Source organism: Mauremys reevesii, linkage group 1, assembly GCF_016161935.1.
Source record: "Mauremys reevesii isolate NIE-2019 linkage group 1, ASM1616193v1, whole genome shotgun sequence".
NCBI classification, from domain to species: domain Eukaryota; kingdom Metazoa; phylum Chordata; order Testudines; family Geoemydidae; genus Mauremys; species Mauremys reevesii.
This window is the reverse complement of record NC_052623.1, coordinates 149,993,839-150,011,886: the sequence shown is the minus strand read 5'-3', so window position 1 is coordinate 150,011,886 and position 18,048 is coordinate 149,993,839. Positions and strand designations below refer to the sequence as shown.

General features: G+C 40.7%; 1 protein-coding gene and 1 long non-coding RNA gene across 3 annotated transcripts in view; one reads left to right on the top strand and one right to left on the bottom strand.

Annotated features, from left to right (window-relative positions):
* LOC120403384 overlaps nucleotides 1-10,018 on the top strand; it is a 47,345-nt gene extending 37,327 nt beyond the window's left edge. The window contains exons 2-3 of the long non-coding RNA XR_005597534.1: nucleotides 4,966-5,102; nucleotides 9,990-10,018. This is a non-coding gene — a long non-coding RNA (uncharacterized LOC120403384). The remainder of the gene's footprint in view (nucleotides 1-4,965; nucleotides 5,103-9,989) is intronic.
* The window catches only part of GK (glycerol kinase), a 42,859-nt gene continuing 25,465 nt past the window's right edge, over nucleotides 655-18,048 (bottom strand). The window contains exons 15-20 of one of the 2 annotated variants that reach the window (XM_039534348.1): nucleotides 16,140-16,224; nucleotides 14,343-14,463; nucleotides 12,031-12,174; nucleotides 10,083-10,163; nucleotides 7,809-7,895; nucleotides 655-3,425 (exon numbers count right to left, since the gene is read on the bottom strand). In XM_039534348.1, the coding sequence (XP_039390282.1) occupies nucleotides 3,412-3,425; nucleotides 7,809-7,895; nucleotides 10,083-10,163; nucleotides 12,031-12,174; nucleotides 14,343-14,463; nucleotides 16,140-16,224 (532 nt within the window). In that variant the 3' untranslated portion in view covers nucleotides 655-3,411. The remainder of the gene's footprint in view (nucleotides 3,426-7,808; nucleotides 7,896-10,082; nucleotides 10,164-12,030; nucleotides 12,175-14,342; nucleotides 14,464-16,139; nucleotides 16,225-18,048) is intronic. The other variant, XM_039534352.1, reaches the window with a different exon arrangement.

Genomic DNA, 18,048 nt, shown 5'->3' with positions numbered 1-18,048 from the left:
ACACCAGTTACTACTCAGACCCATAACCAGACAGATGACAGCAATTTACACTGAAGTAAAGTATGTAGTAGCCATATACCCATAGTGTGCCTTTGGAGACAATGTACACTCAGAGAATAAGAGTCATCACACATAGGTAACCTCTCTCTCTAAAACAGCTAGATTTTTAGCACCATGCAGCTGCACCCACCTATTGATCTACCCTTCGACAATATCCTCAAACCATAGTCCTTTCATTGTTTTACTGGTCCGTCCCCGCCTCTCCCCCCCGCCATGGCTCCTCAACGTACAATAGTCTTATTTCCTTCAATAACCCAGAAACAGAAAAATATCAAAGCACTTTCAAATCTGATCCTTACAACTGAAAATGCCACCGATCAGCCCAAGTGAGAGCAAGCGGCAAAACCAATTAACCGAACTTTGGAAAATAAGATTTTATCTAGAGCTGAATAAATGGGGGGTGATTTAGATAGGAATACACTGTACATATGGTATACTGCATGTTAAGTTTTCATTCATGTTTTCCTCTGCAAATACGTATCTGCAAGCAAGAACTGAGAAATTTTTAAGCCAATTTATTCATGGTATTTCAATGTCAATGTGTTTCTCGAGTAAGAATTTATAAATCTGGCAACATAGAAAAAAAGAGTCAACTTCTATTCACACAATTTATTTGAAGAGGTTTTCAAGTTATTTACAGTTAATATAAGCTATTTTGGTAGAAAATTAACAATGGTGTTGAACAGTTTTAAAAAAAATATCTGCAACAGTAATTTGAATCTCACAAAAAATAAGTTACAGTCATTTACTCACAAACTGCAATTGGAACAGCATCATCTCACAACAGGTTTGATTTGTCAGAAAACCAGCAGAATCAATACTGTTTGCAAAAGACAGATACACCAGTGTAAAAGGCAACACAATGAAATTAATGATTTCCGGTTCATTACTTATTACAGGTTTCCTGTTTCAGCATTAATCTGGAGAAAATAACCACTTGGGAAGTAATTTTGGCAAATAACTATCCAGAAACCCCATTTTCTAGGGTATGCACCACCCTTTATCAGTGTCCTCCTCCAAGGGCTATTAGCACGACATTGGTTCCTGGTGTTTGTCTGGCCTACACTGGTGGTTAGCTCAACATAGCTGCATTGCTCAAGGACGTGAAAAACTCACCTCCCAAAAGCAATGTAGCCATGCCGACCTAACTCCCTGTGTAGATGCAGCTAGGTCAACAAAAGCATGCTTCCGTCAACCAAGATACCATCACCTGGCAAGGTGCTGCTCCTATACCAATGGAAAAACTTTTACTGGAGCAGGCTGCGGCCACAGCACAGAATTAAGATGGCATAACTACACCGTCGCTATGCCAATGTAGTCCCTGTAGTATAGATGTGAGGTTGAAGAGAGGAAGTCACAACCGGTATGAAGATTAAGAATTGTGTAAAGCTGAGGAGCTTTGTTGTTTTATTATTATTTACTGATGACACTCCTTCAGTATACTTCTACAGATACATCTGAATACATACTGAAAACCAGAAACCTTCATTGCTACACATATTCAAAGACTAGGTATTTACAGAAGTTAGTGTGGACAAAGTACATTCAAGTGACATAAGGACTGAGTGAATAGATTATGGGTATGAAGGGAGGTTATATATTTCCACCAATGCATCAGACTCCCATGAATATCAGTTATATAAGCACCAATGGGAAAATATATTCCTCAGTGAACATTTAAAAAGCAGATGTTTTCAGACTTCATTGCACTTGATAATAAAAAGGCAGTTTATATTAAATACATGTTCAGACCTGAACTTTTATGCAGCTCCAATACTTCATATTCTCTACTAGCTCCTCCTTTACAGTTTATGGGAGAAATAAAGCTTTATTAAAGAATGACTGCTTTTGCATAAAGCAGACCAGGAGAGATCTTTTGAACACAAAAGCATTCCCTTTAGCTCCTAGTGCATCTATGAGAAACATTCAAAATAAATGACAGGAGAGTTCCCACACTGACCCTCCTCCTCAGTGTCACTGTAACATTAGTATCATTTTGCCTATGTAGAAACTGCAGAATCATTTTCTCTGCCCTACCAAATAAACTTTTAAATAATTTATGTTGCTACTGTCAGATTGTCACTATGCAAACAGGAAAAGTGAGAAGAACCTATAATCATATTAGATGACTATTTGTTCAGATATACAGGGTCTAAACTTTTAAGTGGACTGAAAGCAATTTCTAAATTTGTGGCTTAGACCTTAAGTGCCTAGTTTTGGATACTCAAGTTTGTGTATCCCAAAGCTTTGATTTGGGCTTGCAATCACCACAATTCAAGACACAAAACAAGCTCACTGTGAAGTAAAAACATGGTGATGCAAATTCAGAAGCAGCTTTTGGTCCTTAAGATACACTACATGTGATCAAGAACAGAAAGTGATGAGGGAGAACAACTTATTTAGAGTGGATCCTGTTTTGTAAACAGCAATAGCTGCATCTTTCTAAAGTTTTGTGCATCATGTAGTATCCTAAACCGGGATGAGAAAAGACCAAATGCAGCACTGGACAACAAGGGTCAATAGATCCTTTGAACTGTAAGGGCTACTGGCTGTTAAGGACTACCAGGCTCCCCCATGGACAGTGTGCCTGTGTAAAATCTAGCTTTCAAAACAATGCAAACGTACAAAAATGGCCTTTACAAAAAAGTTGATTTTGCCTACCCCCTTCCAAAAGAGACAGGATTTAGTGTCTTAAATAGTTCTTATCAATGATCATCCCATGAATGTATGCAATAGACAATAAAACAAACCTCATTTAATGTTTTGAGCAATATTTAAGAAGAGTCTGCCGACATTACCAGCAGATATTAAAGTGTCCGGTACGGATTATACACTGAGTTAGTGTTAAAAAAACAAACAAACAAAAAAAACCCTATATCAATAGAGATGTTTCAATCCAATGGCCACTGAACCAAAAATGCTTTTAGAAACCACAGAAATATAACTATGGTAATTCACAGTAGCTGGGAAATAATTTTACTGTTTTATGACTTACTATAGTGCATTATAATAAAGTACCAACAATTAGAAAGGCTACAACTTCTATTTATGGCACGTCCTCAAACAAAGTTAGAGCCTATGGACCCTGAAAGGCTACTTAAAAGGTGTGTGTGGGGGAAATCAGGGAGGAGAAAAGACAGGCATAATTGTGGGGAGGGGGTGGGGGAAGCTTAGTTTCCTTATTTCAGGTTAGAAATCCATCGTCTTGGATGTCTCTCTAGGTCAGACAACAGATGGGTTTATAAATTAACTAATCATACAAACAATGCCATCATATTGGGAGATAACTGGATTCTTCTCTCTTCGTACATAAACCAAACAGGCTGAATTCCGGTAATCCATTAAGTAGCCTCATTTGTCAATTCCTTAAACAGAAAAGATTATACATCAGAAGTACAGAATTTACCATAAAACACATCTTTATAACATGGAATCATTCAGTTATGCTATAAAAGGAATATGCCATATTTTTTACTAGCTCTTAGCCAATTTACAAAAATGAGGCTATAACTAGATGTTTCACATGGCAAATACATACAGTGGAGTCGCATCTTACACGGGGGTTAGGTTCTAAAGTCAAAGTGTAAGGCAAAAATCGCATATAGTCAAAATTACCCTTGAAAATCCCGTAAAATTGCCCATAAAGCACAGTATACTCAGAGGTGAAAGTAAGCCGGTACAATGTACCGGCAAGAGCCGGTACGCGATGCCAGACTGGACCGGCTTCCCCAGGCTGGCGATTTAAAGGGCCTGGGGCTCCCTGCAGCGGCTGGAGCCCCGGGCCTTTTAAATTGCCTCCCGAGCCCTGCTGCCAGAGCCCTGTGGTAGTGGCTGCAGGGCTCCGGCAGTGATTTAAAGGGCCTGGGGTGCTGGCCACTGCAGGGAGCCTGGCCCTTTAAAGCACCGCCCAAGCCCTGCCACCACTACCCCAGGGCTCTGGCAGCCGGGCTCAGGCAGCGCTTTAAGGGTCCCGGGAATACCTGCAACTGGAGCCCCAGGCCCTTTAAAGCACCGCCAGAGCCCAGCTGCCGGAGCCCTGGGGTAGCAGTGACAGGGCTCCTGCAGTGATTTAAGGGGCCCGGGGCTCCAGCTGCTGCAGGGAGGCCCCGGCCCTTTAAATCACCAGCCTGCGGAAGCTGGTCTGCTCCGGTCTGGCATGGCGTACCAGCTCTCGCCAGTACGCCATACCGGACTGTACCGGCTTACTTTCACCTCTGACAGTATCTTTAAACACTAGAATCACACTATGAGAGACACCTGGGAACTAAGACAGACTGAGGGACCAGCAGATTCTTGTCTCCCATCTCACGCTCACTCCGGGGCATACACTCATTGAGTGGAATGGTTGGCGGAATCGTTATTTCTCTTTTTTTTTTTGCTGAGCGCATATAGTTGAATTTGCATAAGTTAAATGCGCGTATGATGCGACTCCACTATACTATTGTAACTCACTATGCCCCAGAGCTTGGGCTGCGTCTCTTGTTGTGTGGTGGGGGAGAGGAGACAACACATAAGATGGGTAAAAGTCTTTAACACCACATGGAGGGGATGACATGGGATGCTCTTAGCTTCATTTTCTTGAAATGAGGATCAGCTTTTCCACAGTTAAAATCCTAATTGAGCCAATTTGCACAGATTTTTCTGCATTTCCGTAGTGGGTGCTGTTATGCCATCTGTACTAGTTTGCAATTTCATAGCCATCTCTGTGGTTGAATGCAGTAGCCACCAGAACACCCACCAATTTAAGAGACAAAAGGTGAGGAAGAATGTCTCATCCATGAGCAATAGCACAGGAATTTAGGTAGGCTAAATTTTGGAACATGGCCTCATCAGCAGGGCTAATGCCGCCTTTTGTGGGATCTTAATTAGATGCAGCTAACCCCTCTATTTTATACTATCTTTCAGAGGAAGCAACTGGGACAGCACAATGCACCATGCAGAGACTTGCTTCAGTTCCAACTCTAAGGAAAGAATGCCAATTTTCGTCAAAATAAGAAAATCACTACAAGAAATAATTAGTGCAACTTCAAACAGCACGCAAGGTTTTATTTTATTTTATATTTCGTTAGAGATCTCACATCAAGTGACAAGTCAAACAGCTAAGCTTAAAAAAATAAATCTAACGAGACTGCAGCACCAAGATTCAGCATGCTGCATAAGTTACAATGAAAACACGGTTTATTAGATGCACCATTAGTCCTTTTTTTCCCTGGAGCAAAAGGTCATACTCTGAGGTCTTTAGGTGTTGTTAATTAAGTGATTCCTGTTTGATTTCTGGTACAGTGAAACGCAGTGATGAAGTTACTAAATTAAGGACAATTTCCAATTTGGCAGCTTCTGTATAAATGTCCTTGCTGCACTAGTGCTCCAGATACTGTACTAGCAAGGAGAGAGATTGTTCTCCCTCTGCAGTAGCTCTAGCACAGGGTTTCTCAAACAGGGGTCGCCGCTTGCGTAGGGAAAGCCCCTGGCGGGCCGGGCTGGTGTGTTTACCTGCCCCGTCCACAGGTCCAGCCGATCGCGGCTCCCACTGGCCCAATGGGAGCTGCTGGAAGTGGTGGCGGGCCGGGGGACTTACTGGCCGCAAACCGTGGCCAATAGGGAGCCGCGATCATCCGGACCTGCAGACGGGGCAGGTAAACACACTGGCCCGGCTCGCCAGAGGCTTTCCCTACACAAGTGGCGACCCCTATTTGAGAAACCCTGGTATAGCATCACAAGATTGCCCAGAAGGCACATGATTAACAACTGGTGGTGCTGATTCACTGCATACAAGACAGGAAATTTAACCCTCTGTTAAATTAAGTAAATTATCTTCTAACTGACACTGCAGCTCCAATGCAATCATCAAGACTCAAACGAGTCAGTGGGGTTACACTGCTGTAAATAAGAATATGACCAAATGTGACTGTTTTAAGAGGGAAGTCCCTTCTAATTAAGGGATTTTTTTTCCTTTTGGGTTTGTTAACCAGTTTCAATTTTATATTTTTGCTCCTGAAGCCTACCGTGTAAATAATACATTAAAAGCCCATCTGTGCATGCCTGCCTTAATTTCTTTTCAACACTTCAGCTATATTTTTAAAGTTTGTCTTTAGTTAGTGAACCCTCACCTCATGATAACTTGAAAACAAGAGGAGGAACATGATCTGAAGGTCAGAGTGATTCAGAGATTCTGTTTTCCAGGCCTTTATTCCTGCAGATGCCATGTGAGAGCTGACGAGACTTAATCTTAATTCCTCCCCACCCACTAAAACTGACATTGGTTCCAAGCATGTGAGTTTAGATATGCACTTAGGTTACTGGAGAAAGCATTTTTAAACAAATAAACCCAACATTTTGAAAAATAATAATCATAAGCAGAAGTGGGCAAAGTATTAACTTGCTTTCTAATGTCAAATTTCATATTGTTGTAGGTGTCCCACGTGTGGTCAGGAATCAGTACTGCAATTAAAACTGAAGAGGTTTCTCATTAAGCTTGTTAAAAATTTACCTATTTGTATAAATTTGTTTTTATAAAGTACTGACTTGTAACTGGGTTTTCCAGCCACGGCCCTCCTTCGAGTGCTGCACTATCCACTTAAGCGGTAGCTCAACAAACTCACTTTCAGATATGTTCCAGATTTTTACCATAAAACTTTCTGACAAGTGCAGGCCACACACAGTCTTTAAAGACCATGGGAAAAAAACATAGCACTGAACAGTATGAGCAACAGACTGAATTGAAACGAATTATTTTCAGATAATTAGAAAAGTGTTCCAGAGTCATTAAGGGTTTGGGTCAGTGTTTCAGAAACACTATTTCAGAAATTTATGGCCACTGTGCTGCTTCAGGCTGACAGCTTGCCTTTTGTATTTTTTTTAAAACAAAAAGTTCAAAATAAGCCACGTGGGTCTCTATATTGTAAGAAAGCAAAATAAAGTATATAAATAAGACATTTGTGTTTCTGCTGTTCAAATACACTATTTTTAAACCTCGTTGATCTACAGTTAACTTCCTTTTAAACAAAAGATCAACTGTGACTGAAAATAAATATTTACTGCACATGCACACAATTCTTTCTATTTAAAAAAATTTTTTTTTAAATGCATAGGCCTACTAGGCTCTCTTCTCTTTATACACATGGACAAGTCTAGTTAGTTAGATTGGAGGAAGCAAAGTGTATATGAGCAAAATAATGAAGCTGTTTAGTCTGCTAAGTCTGTACAAATAGACCAATAGCTCCAAGTGGATCAGAACAGAAAACATGTTCAAATTGTTTGAACTCCTATATCTCTTGCAAGGAGAGCTGAAAATACATTTGCCTGTTATGACTTTAAGCCAGACCCTCAATGTATTTTAAATGAAAAGAAGTACAGGACACAGGCTAAAACGCTTATTTTAACTCTCAGTTATGCCATGCTACTGCAGAGAATATGATCCTCTGTCAGCATGCTCCAAAGGGTACATCTTGTATACTAGATGTACAAATCAAATAAAAAAAGCACCATGGACTATACAGTCCAAGTTTTTATGCAGAATTTTGCATAAAAACTTACAGCACAATGGGATTGAGTTCCAAATAGAGTTCCAGCATTCACCTGAATTTTCTTACTAATTATAGGCTTAATTCCCACCCTTAACTTTTCTTTGTGTGCATGAGCAACAAAGAGCATTGAAAACTTTCTTGTTGAGAACAAACAAATGGAAGATAAATACATTTAAAACTAGTGTAGAGACCTTGTAGAATTATCTAGTTCAAATAACTAACCTGAGATGTACTTTGCTCCGATTAACATTATCATGCTACTCACTATATAAAAACCCAAAGGCAGACTAGAGAAGATACTAGAGTCACCTGATGTCATCCAGTAGAAGGAGTTTCCAGTCAAGCAAATCAAAAGAGAAATATATATAAATTGCAATATTTGTGTTAAGAATCACATGAACAGCAAAAAAGGTACAAAAAGAGTAGTAACATCTGCCAAAATGTTATTAAAAGTGTTTCATGCACACCGTATAAAGATAAGCCCAAGCCATATACATTTGAATCTGGATCCAGAATCCTCTAGCTTTCAAAGTTATTAGGTAGAGCCCATCTCTAATATTATTCAGCATAAAGCAACAAGCAGAAAGCAAGTGAAACAATTCCAAAACAAGAGGGAAGGCAAATATCAAAGATTCTCCCAGCGGTAACCTGAGATGACTGTAAGCAGATTTTGGTAAATACTTATATTCTGCTTATCACTTCAGGTGAAAAGGGAATTAAGCATATTTTTTGAGGGCTGGCAGAATTTTCAATTCTGTTAATGGGGAAACACCCTGTATACACACTTCATTATCTGGCTGTTGGGGATTTTAGGGTACATAACATTAGTGATTGTACCAGGCAAGGCATCCCAGTCACAACTGACAGTTTACTGAAAAAGAACTTTTGTCATTTGTATTAAGGTTATGTATTTGCTCTTCTAGGGATTCCAGATAAATTTGTTTTTTTTGCGCTTGTGACATTCGAAGTATGTTTACCTAGTCCAATCCTTTTAAAAAAATGACAATGAAATGAGTGTTTAAATGTACATTGAATTAATAAAATGTCCAATTAATATGCATTTAAGCTGTCCCCAGGAGCAAAGTAATTCCCTCTAGTTGCTGCAGCTTCCCTCTTTCAAAATGCTTCCCCCACAAGCTCTTCATTTTCTCTTGAATTTGGTTCTTAAATCCAGTTTTTATAACATTGCAATATAGTTGTATTTTTTGTGTGCTCTAGAGAAATGCATGTAGCATTGTGTGCTTTAAATCTCTCTCCTTCCCCAAATAAATTTATTATAATCCTAATTTGAGTAATCTAGCTCAAACATGGTCAGAAATACTTTCACTGATCTTAGGCCAGTGCTTCGTGTACCTTACTAACATGATCTGAAAATGTCTTTTGCATGAAGCTTTTCTCTCTCCCTCTCTGAGGAAGGTTTGCCCTTTCACTGAGAGAGGGCAGCATGCCGCATGGACCATTTCTATTGCTCATTTAGCTCAGATCAAAATCAGCCTTATTTTATAGGCTTGAATCTAGACTATTCTTCATTAGTGGATGATTACACTCCAAGTCCGGCAGCAGCTGTGGGACAGCTTTTGTTTAAATTGACCTTGCTAATACCACACAGTATGAAATGATATGCTACTTTAAAAATGTAGCTACTGTTTAGTTGTTCAGAAAGTTGTTGCTTTCGCTGTATGGGGCATATAGTCAGTCCCATGTTATTTTTACTTCATAAAAATTAGTACATGGATTCTCAAGCTGTGGGTCACAATTCAGGTTTCAAGGGGTTGTGACCACCTTCCTCTCACACCTATCCACTTAAAAAAAAAAAAAAAAAGAGGGACATGAGGGTCCTAAAACATTTTCCTTTTGTAGCATGGGGTCATGTTCTGGAACTGTTTGAGAACCACTGTATTAACTCATAGCTGTCCCAGCTTTATACTGTGTCTTAATGCAGACATCTCTACTGATGCATTCAGAGGAAGCTACAGTCTGCTCTTGGTTTACATTCCCAAGGTTTTAATATCTTTGCGGTGACTCAAACATTAGAAGTAAAATCTCATTAATAATTACATAGCAAAATGCACTTACTTCCTGTTTGATTTGTTTTACATCTATAGCCCTTTTACTGCAAATAATCTCTTTTTCAATTAAGCTAAAGGATAATTCCGACAAGGAAATAGGCCATTACCCTTTCAACTGTACAGTTTATTTTTTAAAAGGAATAATTAATCCTTAAGTTAAATAGCTTGTTTTTACATGATTTCAGAGCTCCAGCGATAAAAAGTTTTAAATGTTAAAATGCCGTTTTCTTAGAAGCAGAGCTAGACAGTTCTAAAATTTAATAAAGTGCTAAAATTTAACAAAAAGCAATTTTTAAAAAACAAGAAGTAAGGATTTTTTTCCTGTCTTTTACAGGAGAAAAATACATTTCTGTAATAGACGGCTATTGAGGTTTTGAAGGACATCCAACTTGTGCTAGTCACTGAAGTATAAAATATAATGGTTTACCATTTGCCTGAGGTTCAGATATCTCCCAGCCCATTGATTTCATTACAGCTTTCTTCCACCTGGCATAGCGATTTTCACTCTCTGGAATCACAAAGAGGAATTAATGTACTTTAACTTTAGTTTTTCCACACATTAAATTCATTATTAAACCTTTGTCCTGCAAGGATTTCCCAAAGCATACACAGCAATTACTTAAGAACTCATCCCCATTATAACAGAATGTCTGAAGTGATAAAAAAAAAACAAATAATGCATGAACAACTAGCAATTTATCAATTCTTCACAACTCCAAACATTTACAGAGTAAGGATTACATACTCTATTCTCTACTGCACTTCACTTAGAATCATGGAAATGTAGGACTGGAAGGGACCTCAGTAGGTTATCTACCCCAGTCCCCTGCACTGCGGCAGGACTAAGTATTATTTAGACCATCCCTAACAGGTGTTTGTCTAGCCTGCTCTTAAAAACCTTCAATGACCAAGATTCCACGACCTCCCTAAGTAATTTGTTCCAGCACTTAACTACCCTGACAGTTAGAAAGTTTTTCCTAATGTCCAACCTAAACCTCCCTTGCTGCAATTTAAGCCCATTGCTTCTTGTCCTATCATCAGTGGTTAAGGAGAACAATTTATAACAACCTTGTAAGTACCTGAAGACTGTTGTCATGTCCCCCCGGCCCCTCAATCTTCTCTTCTACAGACTAAACACATTCGCTTTTTTCATTTCAATCTGTCCTCCTAGATCATGTTTTTTAGACCTTTAATCATTTGTTGCTCTCCTCCCTCTTGACTTTCTCTAATTTATCCACATCTTTCCCAAGTGTGGTGCCCAGAACTGAACAGAACTCCAGCTGAGGCCTTACCCCTGGCTAATACATCCCACAATGATGTTGGCTTTTTTTCTGGAGACAGTATAACTTTGTAAACTTATATTTAGTTTATTATCCACTCTAACCCCCACATCCTTTTCTGTGGTTCTCGTTCCTAGGCAGTTATTTGCTGTCATTCTGACTCAACTGTGACTCAATACAGGTGAAACTAAATATGCTGGGATATGGGCAGTGGAGAATCAGACTTTAAAACTCAACTTTTCCCCTACAAATTCCCTAGGCAGATTTGGAAGTATAATCCAAATTGAAGCAGTAAAAGTCAGTTTCAAATCCTTTGACGTTAATATACCAGGAGAGGGAACTGATAGAAATGTATTGCTGTTAAAAACACCCAGACAGAAAGGTTGTGCAAAGAGCATATGCTATCAAATATTAAAACCTCTACTAAAAAGGGAGAAATGCTTGAGTCTTGCATATGTATTAATTATAATGCCAAGTTTCCGTCTCCAGAAGTATCTAAGAAAAGATGCAAGATAACACGTTAGTTAGAACAGTGAGCTAATTTTAAAGATAACAACCTGCTCTACAAAGACAGCCCTAAAATTATAAAAAGTTGGCCCCTTCTGAAGCCCTGAAATCCAGCAACTGTGTAGAATCTTTAGGGACCACTAGCATCCTCTGCCAACAATTTTCAACACTGTGGAATCAGAGGGGGAAGTGGGATTTTATCAGTTTTCAATTGGTTGAAATCAAAAGCCTGCAAATCAAGCCACACTAAATGACAAGCTCTTATACAAAGAGCTATGGTATGAAGTCATTTTTGCCTGCTCCATCATTATTGCCCAACTATTAGCAAAGCGAGCAGTTGGAACCCACACCTCCCTCCTAAAAAGCCAGAGCATCAAGCACTGCAGACTTGTCACCACAGTCTGAGAACTCGTACTGCTAATTACCAATAACCATCTTTACACTGGGGTGTTCAACAGCATCAAGAACTGACAGAGTTTGGCCAACCATTCAATTTAAATTTACACGTATGCTGACAGAAAGGGTTTGGGGGGTACGGGGAAGAGGGTTTCAGATCATTTTAAAGTTCAAACTTCAAATTTCTTTTACCCTCAGGATTGATCTGTGGTTCAAATCGTTCCCATGTCACTGCTGTCAAATCCCCAGGATTCAGACTCCAAACTCCAACTCCTTCTGCCGCTCCGGCTGCCATTGCAGCTCCTAGTGCTGTTGTTTCAGGCATTGATGGCTTGACTAAAGTGAAACAAAGGACCACGAACCATTTTTCTTTATGGGTTAAAGTGCACAGACAAAGAGGTCTAACTGGGCTACTATAGCTTCCCTAAGGTTTAAAGTTTGCAAACCTCCCTTTAACACAGTTGTCACAGTTCCTGGTCTAATATGTCTGACCTCTTTGGAGCACTCCCTCCCGCCCCATCCCCCCAAGCTTCTAGGCTTCTCTCACTCTCAGAGTGGGCCTCGGGCTGTGGTTCCCAGATGCTAACGACTATTACCTCAACAAGCATGACTTAGGTTCAGTCCTGCAGTTCTGTGCCCTCGGTCAGTGACTTGTAGTTATCACAGTGACCATAATAGCCTTCTTAAAGCTAAGTATTTATTTAGAACAAAAACATTTCAGAGAAAACTAGTATTAAAAATAGACAAACTATACACACACACCTAGCTAAACAGGTCTCTATCCATCTCCCACAGGGGGGAAGAGAAGCAGGAGGGAGACACTTCTCCCTCTTGGCTCTGCTCAGTCTTTCTGATCACTACCCTTCTCAGAGAATACATCACTTTAATTCTTTACAACCCTTCGATTTGTTAACTCTCAGCAATGGTGAAAACAAGGCTGGCAACTTCAATGGAGACAGAATATAGGATTCTCAAAGTTATGACATGTGTGCCAGGGCTTTCTTACAGGGGAGCCATTGTGTTGCCTTCCTGCTTGTTTTTCCAGCAGCCCGTATTAAGCTAGCTCAATACACTGACAGAAAATTCTATTAACTCAATACAACTATACAGAAACTACCCTGGCCAGGTCAGATACCACATTAATAAATTATGTATCAGTATTCACATCTGTCACAACAGTATGACAATAGGGGTTTGGGAAAGGTGTTCTATTCTCACTGCTGCTGAAGTTCTGCAAACCTGTACAGTTTTCTGGTGTAATACTGCAAGAGGCTTTACACAGCAACTCGCTTAGAGCAATGGCACTCAGTCTCAAGAGCTGAAGCGCCTTTTCACCATACAATGGCTTTGCAGGCACAGCTCGATACCCTTTATTATAATCACGTTGCGCTGCTGTTGTATCAATACCTTTGGTCTCTGAAACTTCATCTGCTGAAGAAGTGGCTCTTTATTTCCCTCAGACCTGCCTCTTCCAAGGGAGGCATCTTATCTAGGTTTCTACACTACATTCACCATGTTAATACATAGTTGAGGGATTTGCCATTTGCTTCTCTTCCCTCTCAGCCCACCTCTTCATAGCTAATGCGGGAGAGACCCCTTCCTCCCCACATCATTAGGTGCAGAAGACAGTGACATTTCTCCTCCATCTTTCCACATTCTACACACCAGGGACCAGCAACCTTTGGCCCGCGGACCGCTAGGGTAAGCACCTGGCGGGCTGGGCTGGTTTGTTTACCTGCTGCATCCGCAGGTTCACCTGGCCACGGTTTGCCATCCCAGGCCAATGGGGGCTGTGGGAAGTGGCGCGGGCTGGGGGCTGTGCTGGCCGTCGCTTCCCGCAGACCCCACTGGCCTGGAGCGGCGAACCGCAGCCAGTGGGAGCTGCGATCGGCCGAACCTGCAGATGCGGCAGGTAAACAAACTGGCCCAGCCCGCCAAGGTGCTCACCCTTGCGAGCCACGTACCAGAGGCTGCCGACCCATGTTCTACACTGTGTCATGGAACTTCCTTCCCCTTAAGCCACATGGAAGAGCTGGGAAGGCAGAATGGGGAGAGCGTAACTCCTAGCAGCTGCCACCCTACTGGCGATTTTGTTTAGGGCTCCCCTATATGTATGATGCAGCTGGGGTGCAGTCTTGCAAACTGGCCTCTACCATCAGATTCCAATGACCTATATGTGGGTTTAGAATCTGAATTCGGATGAGAAACCTTGCCTAAGCATAACCTGCATTAGATCTTAGACCTCTACTATGGTGCTGTAATGCTTCAGTAACACAAGTCAGAAAGAGCCAAGCACCTCTAGAATACTACAATCCTTATTGGGCCTCAGACACTCCCCTCCCACAAAATGGGCTATACAGGGCTTTTATTTAAATCCCCACCCCACCCCGAACAGTGATGGGAAGGACAGCAGCAAAAAAGCTAATACTCACATTTGAGGTTTGTTCAGCTTTTTAGACCCTTATTTTGTTTTTAAGAAGTCTAAACAATCAGTTTGCACTTACCTACTTGAATACAGAGAATATCTGCTTGAAGCTGCATGAGAATCTTGTTGTTGGTCATTCCTCCATCTACTTGTAACTCAGTCAGTGGTATCCCACAGTCCTTGTTCATAGCATCCAAAATCTGAAAGAAGAGCACTACATATTATACAGTTCACTGTGCAGAAACACAAGATCCTCTTTCAACAAAAAGAAAGATTGTTGAAGAGTTCCAGAGTGAGAACATTCCTCTGAAGTCCTATTCCTCCACAAAACAGAAAGCAGGCAGACACAATACTGGTTTGCTCCCACATTACTCAAATATATTCCAATATACTCTTAAAATGTGTGTAGGGAAAAGTGTTATATTCTTATTACTACTAGACATGTAGAGAGGGTCTACAAACCATGCTTAAAAGGCCTGTATACATAGGACCTGAATAAAAATAGATCTAACCTCTAGAGGTGAGAAGATGGCTTCATCTTCACACAAAGTTGACCCCGGAGACTCAGACTACCAAATGGAGACCTTTGACTGCCTAGACAGGTTGTTTAGAGGTCTTCCACAGTTCCTTGGGCAAGGAAGAGGAACCAAGGTGAAAGAGGATCATAAGGATTTACTGATGGCAGTTCATAAAAAGAATGAACTTGTAATGCTGGGATTTATTGTAGGGGTAAAATACCTCCAACTTCAACTGGAATTAAAGCACAGAAAAATGTTCTGATTGTGAAAAAAGCAAAATAGGGACAGGGGAAGAGTATTTCCGTGACAAGTTTACCTGCATTTTGTGTCAGCCTCCAAGCAGAAAGAAAATAAAATGAGGCGATTCAATTTACTATTTTAGCACAGTCAGACCCCTAACGAGGGGCTCATATATTGTTGTGATGAGGGCCAAATAAGCACCACAGAGAGAGACAAGACTACTTAAAACAATCACAAAATCAATGGGTCAGATTTACTCCTGACAGCATGAGCAGGGACACCAAGCTGCTTGCAACTTCACTCACTGCTCTCTTATCTCAGGGGGCTCAGTGTGCCAGCTAGCCCAACCTCAAAAGCGGCTGGAACCAGGCCAACTTACTGATTCCAACCTCTCTTAGGGGGCCTACATCACTGAAGCTGTATGAATCCTGAGGTAAAATTCTAGCTGCCTTTCTCCAGTAATATTCCTCATCCACCAGTGATTACAGCCAGGCCTGTAACCGCAGAAGTTGCAAATTGCAGTCCCCTATAACCAGGGTGTATGTGTGAGCACGCATGTGCATTTTATCAGTATAAAGATACATGAGTGGTTCAGGGTTAGACTGTTGGCCCATCAGAGCAGGGACTGTGTGTTGTTTTTTGTATAGAGCTCAGCACAATGGGGCCCAAATTAGCACCAGACACTATTATAACAAGTATTTAAATCATGTTTTCACCCCTCAGCCACAATACTACAAGGTGAAACACTTAGAGGAGAACAATTCTAGAGGTGGAATATGCACTATGGCCCAGATTAGTAAAGCTATTGAAGCATTGCTGTGCTCAATATTGCAACATCTACTTGATTTAACAGCCTAAATCTCACTATCAATGGGATTTAGATTCTTAAATGCCTAAATCATTTAAAAAAAATGAAATTTAGGCTCTTAAATCAGGTAGGTGTTGCAACACTGAGCACAGCAATGCTTCGATACCTTTACAAATCTGGGACTACTAAACTTAACTGGATCTTTTCTTCAGTTTGTAGGAGAAATTTTTAAATACCACAAGTCATTATTGTTCATAGTCACACTCAAAAACAAGAAAACCCCAGAAGTTAGGAGCAAGTTTGCCTTTACCTCTCGTGTTTGAAAGCAGACAGCCTCTAATGCAGCGAAGGCAATGTGGTTTTTATTTGTAAACTGAGTAAGGCCACAGATAATACTGTTAAGACAAAACAGATAATAAGTGACTAGGATCACTAATCTTGATCAGATTATGTTTAAGTCTTACACCTGAGATTTTCAAGCACATTTGTATTTCACTTTGTACAGATACTGTGGTTTAAAGTTAGAGGACCTAAAAATAGAAAAAAACTCTCCTTGGATGTTAATATTAAAAATTTCTGTTTCACATAGAGAACATGATTATCTTTATAACATGGACACTTCATTTGATTGCCTCACAGGGAAAAAACAAACCAACTAATATTACATTCTACTAATTTGCACCCCCCCCCAAAAGTGTGCAAACAGGGTGACCTCCCCAGGCAAACCATCTTATGTTTCAAAAGAACCTCTGATTTCCACCGTATACTATATATCTATTCTTTCAGTTCTCACGTAAGGGTTTCACTGGGGACAGGACTATGTTCTTGGTATGTAAAACTGGTATGTTACCCAGTCTGCTTTAAACAAGTAATAGTCAAGAGTTCCAACAAAAGGAGTTTTGGGTCTAAGTAATGTAGTATTTGCCCTTAGATAAATTGCATCAAGTTAGGGTACTTCGAATATGATAAGCCAACCTCATTTCTCCAACAGTTCTGCATCTGAATGATGCATTAACATACTGTACACATAAACCCAGTTTGACACCATAAGGAGTACAAGCCAATTTATATATTATTTTAGACATTCTCTTAGAATTGATTTTGGCATGGGTCACAGCTAATAAATGTTAAACAATGGCCTGAAAAATTAGCATCAGTATTTTTATACAGAATTTTGTATTAATAAAAAAAATCTTAAACAGGCGGACAAGTGGTTCAACAGGACTGCATAGGTGTGTCACTAAATGGGATGCCTATTTTAAAGTTTTAACAGGTGAGGCTACCCTAACCCCACTTTCTCCCCCTCCTTTTTTTTTCCTCCAAAAAAGAATCACAGAATATCAGGGTTGGAAGGGACGCCAGGAAGTCATCTAGTCCAACCACCTGCTCAAAGCAGGACCACACCCCGACTATTTTTTTTCCCCCCAGATCCCTAAATGGCCCCCTCAAGGATTGAGCTCACAACCCTGGGTTTAGCAGGCCAATGCTCAAACCACTGAGCTATCTCTCCCCCACAAGGAAGAGTAAGTGACCTCTTAAGAATTTTAAGAAAATTATTTCACATTTAAATAATGCTTGCGGTGCTCCCACATATCCCATTGCCAAGGCCCATTGAGACCGGGGAAAGTCAGCAGCAGCAGAGCACAAACATAAGAGACTGCTACTTGAAACAGCAGCTGGTTAAATCTGAAACAAAGATGGGGCATGGGAATACACCAGACAGAATCCAATAGGCTGGAAAGAGGGAGAGTTGGCCATGAGCATATGTCCTCCCCCAAAGGAATGACAGTTATGGGACCCATATTGAGAACCCTTCTCGCCATGGGGTAGTTAAAACTACCTGGAGGACGTGTGGGGAGCACTGATGAACTGAACATGGACAGTTCTCAGCACCAAGTTCCTCACTTCCTACTGCTATTGCCTGCTGGTTCCTAGTGACTCTTCTAGAAGAGAGGAAGTAGGCCATGTACTGTATGTGCAGAGGTATGTCCAAGGAGATGAAGACACACAAGCTCTGCTTCCTTAACTCTTCCTGTGGCAGATTAAAAGCACACCAGAAACCAGCAGGCAACAGCAACCGTAATGAAGGTTGAGATCTTCTGCAGCACTGCCCTCAAAACTCACCCATCACGATTAATTTCTGCCTCACTCTTCCTACCACAGACTGCCAGGCTCTCGGGGTAAGGTGGAGACTTTGGCTTCTCCTGTTCTCCCCTCGT